This window comes from Pinus tabuliformis, chromosome J (genome assembly GCF_031772625.1).
Source record: "Pinus tabuliformis cultivar Carrire ecotype Pingquan chromosome J, CPIR1, whole genome shotgun sequence".
Classification (NCBI taxonomy): domain Eukaryota; kingdom Viridiplantae; phylum Streptophyta; class Pinopsida; order Pinales; family Pinaceae; genus Pinus; species Pinus tabuliformis.
The window spans coordinates 1,556,788,747-1,556,798,151 of record NC_142295.1 but is presented as its reverse complement, the minus strand read 5'-3'; the positions used below and the strand labels follow the sequence as shown (position 1 = coordinate 1,556,798,151).

Sequence of the window (9,405 nt, the reverse complement as noted above, 5' to 3'; positions counted from 1 at the left end):
ACTTTAGTGATCCGTTTCATTGCTTCTTCAGGAGTATCAAGTTCTGCAATATGGAATCTAAGATCTGGAGAAATATACATCCCTATCAACCCACATGCTTGATCTTGCCTATTTTCCCATTTAGCTGCCTTGTCTTCATCTTTCGGTTTGGTTTCTTGACCTGAGGCTATTCTGTAGAGACCTTTACTTCTAAGTAAATCCACAATGTAGGACCACCATTGGAAGTAGTTGGTGCTGTCAAGAATAACTTGGCATGGACTTTCCATTTTAATAGAAACTGAAGCTATAGATGCTGAAACTAAGTGTTCCAATGGAAATATCTCGAAAAATTAGACTGGTTCAAAAAAAACGGCTCTGAAAACGGCTTCCGGATGAAGAAGTTATGGCTTTTTGAAAAAAAGTTGATGAAGATGCCGATGAAGTGCGGGAATGTGTGGAAATGAAAAATCCGCCCCCACAAAAAGGAGACTTGAACTCAAGACCTCTACTCTCATAAATTAGCTTTGGACCAAGTGAGCTAAACTAAAAGTTTGAGAGAGAGAGAGAGAGAGAGAGAAAGGGGGGGGTTCTTTTTTTTTTTTTTTTAGTCACTGAAGCTTTGGGTTGCGTGCTTGCTTGAGAAAGCTCTTTTCCCTACAAAAAAAAAACACAAAACCCAACACAGACATACAAAAAAAATGAACCTTACGGCTCGAAGTTAGCTTTAGCCGGAAACTAAATATTTTCCTCAATGTTTCTGATTTTCCGAGATCACACTAAGGCGCAGCGGAAAAGAGCATACGCATGAGAAAAATCCTTCCTTTCTGTTTCTGATTTGCCCAGATCGCACAGAGTTGCGGGGCAAAGAGAATGCGCAGAAATGAAAGGTACAAATCCGGTAATAAAAAAAACAAAAAGCTAAATAAACCGAAACCAAAATAAACAGAGAGAAGATAATTGTAAACTGCAAATAAACACTGTATACCTCTAGATCTTAAAAATGATGTAGCTAGGGCTACCGGAAACCTTTTCGCGTGAAACGAAAGGGGTTCCTCACTGGAACATATGCTCCCAACACAACGGAGCATTCCTCTTGGCCCAAAGTAGTCAGAAATAGTAGATCTAGGAAATGACAGTCGGATGCAGTTCTACCGGCTTCAGATTTGGATCACCAACAGACGCGGCCCTCAAATAGCTCTGATACCATGTAGGAATTTACAGGGTAAGTTCATTAGATAGAACACCAAAGGACACCACTCACACATAGATCACAGATCAATACACCAGTATTTTGACGTGGTTAAAACCCTCAAAGAGGGAAACAGTCCACGGCCTGAGCCAACGCGGCCACTTCAGGCAATTTATTAATAAAAGAATGAAATTTTACATAAGCTTCTCTCATGAACAGTTAACCTACAAATGACCCTCCATGCTATTTAAATAGAGATCATGGACCAATCGGGTGCTAAGCCACAGATCAAGTGTCAGTAATACTGAGGAGAGAATGAACCATCAGATCACTACATATCGTGATCATCGGATTATAAGTTACAAAATGTACATAGTAAAGAAACACACCTTACCTAACTCTATACTAGACCAAGTTATACTTAACTATTTCCTATGTGTCAGAATATCCTAACACTTTTGGCATTTCTTCCTTTCTCATAATTTCTTCAGCTACTGTGGGCATGTTATATTTTAATGTCCATATTTCCTTCCATAGATCTTTGCCTCCTTTCATCCACCTCCACCAAAGTTTCGCCGCTAGGACTTGATTTAAAATAGCTGGATCTCTTAGCCCTAGCCCCCCTTCCTCCTTTGTTTTTGTTAAGCTGTTCCATGAACTTAGGGCCCATTTCTTCTGCTGTTTTGGTCCTCCCCATAGGAATTTCCTGTAAATTTCAATCATTTTGGTGCAAACTCCTTTCGGGATTGCCATAACCGATAGGGGATAGATAGGGATTGATTGCAATGTTGATTTAAGAAGCACCAACCTAGCTGCTATATTCAGAGTCCGAAAGGCCCAGTTTTCTAATCTGCTCTTAAGTTTCTCTATAATGGGTTGCCAGTTGGCTATCCTTAGCGAGCTTATATCGAGCATGGTTCCTAGGTATTTGGTGGGCAGCTCTCCCTTTCTGAACCCCAAGATTCTTGTCAGGTGAGCTTTAACTATTTCAGGTGAGTTGAAAATAAAGGCGCTCGATTTATCCTTATTTATTTCAGTTCCAGAAGCTTCCATGAATACCTCCAGGATCTCCTTTACCTTTTTGACTTCTCGCAGTGATACCTTGCAGAATATCATGATATCATCTACGAACTGTTGGTGAGTAACTGGGATGTTGTTTCCCCATAGGCGCAACCCTTTAATTTTCCTTTCTCTTAGCTCTTTCTTAATGTACCTTCCCAGCCCTTCAGCTGCTATTATAAACAGGAAAGGAGACAGGGGGTCTCCTTGGCGCAGGCCTCTTGAAGCATTAAAGGTTGCAGTTGGAGTACCATTTAGGAGTATGGAGAAGTTCGATGTGGATATCATGCTAAGTATCCATTTCACCCATCTGTTGCAGAACCCATAGGCTTGAAGAATGGATTCCAGATACTTCCAGTTTATTCTGTCGTATGCTTTTGACAGGTCTAGCTTGATCATCATGCCTGGTTCCTTTTTTTGTTTTAAGGTGTGTATAACTTCTTGAGATACTACCAGACCATCTAAGATTTGCCTCCCCTCCATGAACCCTGTCTGTTCTGGGGATATTATGTTAGGCAGGATTGGTTTGAGTCTTTTGACCATTAAGGTGGCTATAATCTTATAAATAACGTTACAAAGGGCAATCGGCCAGAAGCCTTCTGCTGATTCTGAATGAGCCAATTTGGGGATGAGAGTTAATAAAGTAGAGTTTAATCCAGGCCATACCTTTTGATGTATGCGCGCTTCCTCCACCACTTCTAAGATTTCTTCTCCTATGAAATGCCAACAAGCTTGGTAAAATTCCGCTGTATATCCATCAGGGCCTGGGGCTTTGTTTCTTTTCAAGCCCTTCACTATTTCCTCCACTTCCTCTAGGGTTTCTCCCCTCATCAAGGCTAAATTTTGGTCTCTGGTTACAAGCTTGGGAATTTCCTTGCTAATCCTTCCTATGGCCTCTATTCTATTTCTCTGGGGTTCGGTGAGTAAACCTCTGAAGTGATTTACCAGCTCCTGTTCCATTTCCTCGTGCTGAATTATGCGCTGGCCTTCCTTGTTTTTAATTGAGAAGATCCTATTCCTCTGTCTATGCTGAATCATAGCCTTGTGAAAGAACTTTGTGTTTCTCTCTCCCTCTCTGAGCCACTGAACTCTGGACTTTTGTTTCCATAGGATTTCTTCCTGTTTCCTTCGCTCTTCTAATTGGCATATTACAATGCCTTCTTCTCTGCTTCTCTCCTCATTTCTGCCCTCTAGTATATCCTTCTATTGCAGTTCACTCATTTTTTGTTCTAAGCGGTGCTGCTCTTTGAGGATGTCCCCGAATTCCTCTTTATTCCATTTTTTTATTCTCCCTCTAAGCTCTTTCAATTTGAGTTGAAAAGTTTGCATCTTGCTTCTTCCACTTTGTCTGCTATTAGTCCACCATTCTTCTATTTTAGGTAGAAACTTCTGGTCTCTAAGCCAAAAGGCTTCAAACCTAAACGACCTTCTTTTGGGGCTCTGCTTGAGGTCTATCTCCAACTTTATTGGCCAGTGGTCTGAGCCTACTACTGGTAGGATCATGGCTTCTATGAACACATCTTTCATCATGATTTGTTCGGAGATAAGGAATCTATCCAATCTTGAGGCTATTTGATTTGTCCCTCCTCCACGATTATTCCATGTATGGGTGCCATTTATTGTCTGGATATCCACCAATCTTTGTTCTGATATCATATCTCTGAACGCTTCCATATCTGAATCTATCCTTCTCATCCCTCCCCTCTTTTCTTCTAAGGTCTTAATCATATTAAAATCGCCCCCTATAATCCATGGCTTCTCTGGAATAAGTCTTCTCATTGCTTTTAGATTTTGAAGGAATCCTTTTCGTTCTGTTGGGGTGTGTGGTCCATACACTCCTGTTAAGACTGTGCATTCCGATGATCCTATTACCTTGAATGTTCCTGAGAGGATTCGTGGGAGGCTTATCCAATTTTCAAATTGTATTTCCTCCGGGTTCCATATGATTGCCAGTCCTCCTGCGCTGCCTGTTGCATCCTGTCCCATTATTTCATATCTAGAATTACCCCTGCTCATTATTTCTTTCATTCTTTCTGTACTAATCTTTGTTTCTTGGACTATCATTATACTTGGTTTATCTCTTTTTAATCTCTCTTTCAGGTATCTTTGTTTACCTCTACTGTTAAGGCCTCTGATGTTCCAACTTGTAATAATCATTTTAACAATTTTGGTGGTAGTTGGAATACCTCTGATAGAGGTATGACCCTTCTAGAGTTCACCAGCATCTCTCCTACCTCCTGAATTGTCTCGCTCATTGATCGCCTACCCCTCTTTCTTCCTCCTTTGCCAGAGCTGCTCATTCCTATGTTCTGATTTCCTTGTAATTCTATCGGTTCCAATTTGTTTGCTGTTGTTACCCCTACTTTTTCTTTATATTTTTGGAAGGCTTCTTTATATATTTGCTTCTGCTCCTCCGGGATGAATCTTTCATCTAGCAGCCTCCATTCCTGCAACAGCTTCCTCATTATGCACTCCTCTTCCCCTCCTTTATCTTTTTGTGGGTCTATCTCCATTTGTATTTGTTCATTTGGCTGTTCTCCTTTTTCCTCTGCCTCCCCATGTTCTATACCCTTTTGTTCTGATACTTGTTTTCCTGATTCTTTTGAGTTTTCCATTGTCTCTTCCTCACTGTCTTCTTTTTCCCCCATCTCAATCTCTTCTTCCTGGAGGACTTTGAATTTGTTTTGCGTTTCCAGGGTAATATTTTCCTTTGGCATTTGTCGTTGTGGCTTATTAAACCCTAATTTCTTTTTCTGCTGTACTTCTTTAAAACCCTCTTCCCCCTGTTCAAGTTCCTCTGTTGTTATTCTCTCTTCTTCTCTCTTCTCCTTTACATCCTCTGTTCTGTTTAATGGGCATTGTCTGAAAAGATGCCCATATTCATGACATCATCTGCATCGAAAAGGTATGTGCTCATAATCCACTGGTTGTTGCCAAATCTCGTCATGATATTCCAGCTCAATGAAGTCTGGGAGAGGTTCAGTTATATTCATATACGCGCATATTCTGGCATATGAAGTATATCTTCCTCTTTTTGTGGATTCTGCAACTTTCACAAAGGACCCTATTGTATTCCCTATACCTTCTAAAATCTCCGGGTCCCAAAACTCCATTGGAAGCCCGAAGAGTCTTATCCAAACCGGGGCTGCTAGCATTTTCTCTTTGTCTAGGTTGTAGCAGTCTACCCAGTGCCGCATAAATAGGCCTGCATTATTCATGAAATAGGGTCCTCCCTCGAAAATCCTTTCCTTGTCTTCTATGTTAGAGAATATCACGGTAAAAAAACCTTTCGCTCCTAATTTTAGTTCCACATGCCCCTTAGGTTTCCATCTCTGTTGTATCCATTTAGATAAGTCTTTCTCTGACGGCCAGAACCCTACAAATTTACATATTAATGCATAGTCTTTCATGTAACTCCTATATTCTTCAAGTTTGTTGCTTGGTATTACGAACCTGGGTTTCTTCGATGCCCTGGGAAGACATTTACCTCGCAGGCCCGTCTGCCAGTTTGCTCCGTTAGCTGAGCTTTCTTCGTTATTTGGCTTCATTCCATTCTGCATACGCTCCTTGCTTGCCTCCCCCGTTGCCATGCTCTTGTAGGAGGGGATCTCTCCCCTCCCCCCGTTTGTTTCCATTAGGTCCCTCAGCGCTTACTCTTCCTTTCGTTCCCTCTTGCTACGGTCTGGAAATCCCTGATTTGGCCCTTCTCACTTAGAACTGCACTCTCTGCTCGCCTTCTTTGCTTCAAGATTTCATACAGGACGGTTTGTTCAGATCTTCTCCGCCATTGAAACCCTCATCCATCGAAACCCTAGGCCCTGTGTCTCCCTGTCAATCCCCACATTCCCCTATCATTCCACCAATAGCTATTCAAATACTTATTACATATAGAAACATTGAATTACATGAAATTTGTACAATAATGGAAAAAACCCTATTTTCACCTCAAAACAGAGTTTTGAGGTGAAAAATAATTACTGAGCACAACAGAAGTAAACTTATGAGCTTATTTATCCTCCTCATGTGCATGTTGATCCTTTTATTCAAATAGGAAGACCATGATGAAAAACCCTAAGACCTAGTGAGACCAAACCCTAAAACTGATTTTTATAAATGAAATGAAATAGGATGACAATAAATGACTAAAAAGCATGTATGAACAAGTCAGCGGGTGAATGGCATGAGGGAAATTGACATGAAACTACTACCATCAGTTGATCCATGACCTAATGGAATGCAGCTAATCAGATGGGACACCTAATATGCATGCAAAAAGAGAAATTTGATCACTGATGGAAGTGTGAAGATACTGGCACTAACATTGGCTCCAATGGGGATGGTAGCTCCTTGGAGGTGCCAAGAACTGCAGATCTTTGGGAGAGCAGACCAATGCCTTATCCATTGGGCAATATGGAATCAAAATCTTAGTAACAAAAACATCAAAACTCAAGACTCAAGACTCATAACTGAAATGACTAAGAACTAAGACTAACTCAAAACTGAAACAAGACACTCAACAACTGAAACTAAACACTTAGCAGTTGAAACTAGACACTTAGAAGCCGAAACTATCTTGAAACTGATGAAAACAAAAAATGACTCAAGACTTACTTAACTGAAACGAGTACTTACAAAGATTTTTAATGGCAACAGTCCATCGAGATTTGAGGGCTTCAAATCATGATGACAACCACCTACCTACTGATGAAATATGTACAATCATGTGAAGTGGGTCTTCCAATGTAACCAATCCAGCAGATGGCTACTTACTGAAAATTTCCCTCACTTTCCCCGAGCAAGTAGAATGATGTACATGTAGGCAACTCACAATAACAACTGAAACCAAGGCTTATGCTAATGAACCCGGAAACGTTCATCTTCCCTAATGCTTGCAAAAGAATGCCGAAGAGATCTTGAAAATCCTGAAGCACTAGCTTGTCTAGAGATCCAGCAGTAAAGATACAAGTACTCTCTTCATTATGATCTTAAAGAACAGTTGGTTGTTGATTGATAGGAAGGCATAGAGAAGTATAAGCTTCTGCTATCTCAGCGTTGGTTGTAAATTACTTGAGCATGAGAAATTCTGACTCGATTTCTGGCATATTGTCTCTCTCAGGATCATATTCCTCTAAGTCATTCTTAAACAGAAAACATTCTTCAAGATTATCAAACATGACAGCCCTATCATCTTCATGAAGGAAAACAATATCTGTTCATTGATCTATAAATCTGATTTCAAGACTGTCATCATTTTCAAAAGTGGAAGAAGTTTCACCAACACCTTCTTGACCATGTGCACACTGCAGACCTGCATTAGCTTGCGTTGTAACTTGACCTTTCAGGAGTTGATCTATCTCATCTTCAAACAGAGGAGATAATACTTTGTTTTCTTTTTCTCAAACAATTATTGTCTTCTTGAAATAACATTTCAAAACATGATTGAGAAGAAAAATTTGAATGACAGTCCTCAATTCCTTGGTCTTCTGAAATTTGAAAACATTGTTGCTCATCTTCATATGACATGGAAATCAAATTGTCATTGCACTCATCAGTCATACAAGGGAAAAGTTCAGATAGTTCTTGAAACTCAAAACTAACACTTCTATCATTTACCACTGAGTTATCCAAAGAAGATTTTTCACTTACATGAACAAAGATCTCATCTTGTTTTTCATAAAAGGACTGGATTACCTCCTCGTGAAGACTTTGTTCTAATGAAATGAGAACACTTGGATCAATAACTTTGTCTTCTTCTTTCCAGACGATCTCAACAACAGAGCTCTCCTTCATGGGATTCAGAACAAAGTACTCTTCATCATCACGATCTGAATCTAGATCTGAAATAGCCAACTTGATTTTATCACAATCTGAAATTGAAACTTGATTTCCCTACATACTGTCATCTGCTATGAGCAGATATGAAATAAGACCTTCTCTTTCATCATTTTCCATTGTACTAAGATCTTGATCCTGCTGCAAATTTTCCTGCGCATCTTGATAAGTATCCACTAAGTTCTCTTTATGCTGCTGAAATGGATTTTCGTACATAGCCTCCATGATCTCATCGTCCATGAAGTCATCATATTCATAAACTTTCTCAATACTTTCAATAAAACAATAAGCATGTCTGCAATAGTTCTGAACTAAATTTATCGGGCTTCACCTTCCGGAGTGGCCATGAATATTTTCATCAAGTAGTCTTCAGGAAAATCAACCTTCAACTTGCGAATATGCATGTGAAATCTAACCAGATGTAAAGCAGCATCATTCCTATCATCATCTTTAAACATATGCAAATTCCTTTGCCAATCTATCCTAGGAATTTTATTTGGGAAACCTAGAATGTGATCTTGGCTCATGGGAGCATACCTTCGAGCAAAAAAATCCATTTTGATAACAATGAATTCAACAAGAAATTCTTCAGGCTACTGGTTCTTGAAGAGTAGAGTTGCCATAAAAATTCTAAACCTTGGGATTCTTTGACACTGGAGTCACCAGGTGAATGATTTCAGCCTTCCAGTGTCTGATCGTTGTCCACCATCAATAATCAGATCTAAACTTGATAAATTTTACTGAGGAACATAAAACTACGTCCCCAGTATGGTCGCCACTATGTTAGAGCCTAAATCTATGTTAGGCTAAAGGAAGGCAGGTCTAAGGTAACATCAAACCACGCTTAACCTAGTAGCTAGCCCTACCAGGTTGGGAGAGGGCTCTCTCCTTGTCAATCTCAATTTGGATATGGAAACTAGGGCTTGAGATGACTAAAATGAATGTTGATTTTAGGCTAGGTATAGTAAATTAGGATTTCGGGTTTAATTTTAAGTTTGGTTGTTGGATCAATTGGAGAAGGTAGATTGGATCCGGGAAATCAACTCAGGGATACAGTCATGTCTTGTGGGGCAAGGTAGACAAGAGCTTATGTACTAGCAGAGGATTGAGATGGTAGAGTAAGATTGTTGAGGAGTTGAGGAGGGCACAAGAAACTATGAATCCTCTTCAAACAGTGAAAACATTGAAAACTAAATGCAATCCCAAGACAAAGCATTGTAAATCTAGTGTCTTTTGTCTATTCACCTTGATTCATTTAGTTTAGAAGACAGAGAGAGATTTGGATACATATAAAACATCAGAAAAAATAATTACAAAGAAGAAACAATACATAAACTCACTGTCAC

At 39.8% G+C, this 9,405-nt stretch overlaps 1 protein-coding gene across 1 annotated transcript; it reads right to left on the bottom strand.

Annotated features, from left to right (window-relative positions):
* Positions 1-3,430: 3,430 nt before the first annotated feature.
* LOC149233440 (uncharacterized) lies at positions 3,431-4,213 on the bottom strand. The gene has a single exon (XM_089382192.1). It carries the CDS (start codon positions 4,211-4,213, stop codon positions 3,431-3,433), a length of 783 nt encoding a protein of 260 aa, XP_089238318.1.
* Between the last annotated feature and the right edge of the window lie 5,192 nt (positions 4,214-9,405).

What these genes read in the sequence shown, in the direction of transcription:
- LOC149233440 (XM_089382192.1), bottom strand. Translation starts at nt 4,213, where the DNA reads ATGGGACAGGATGCAACAGGCAGCGCAGGAGGACTGGCAATCATATGG.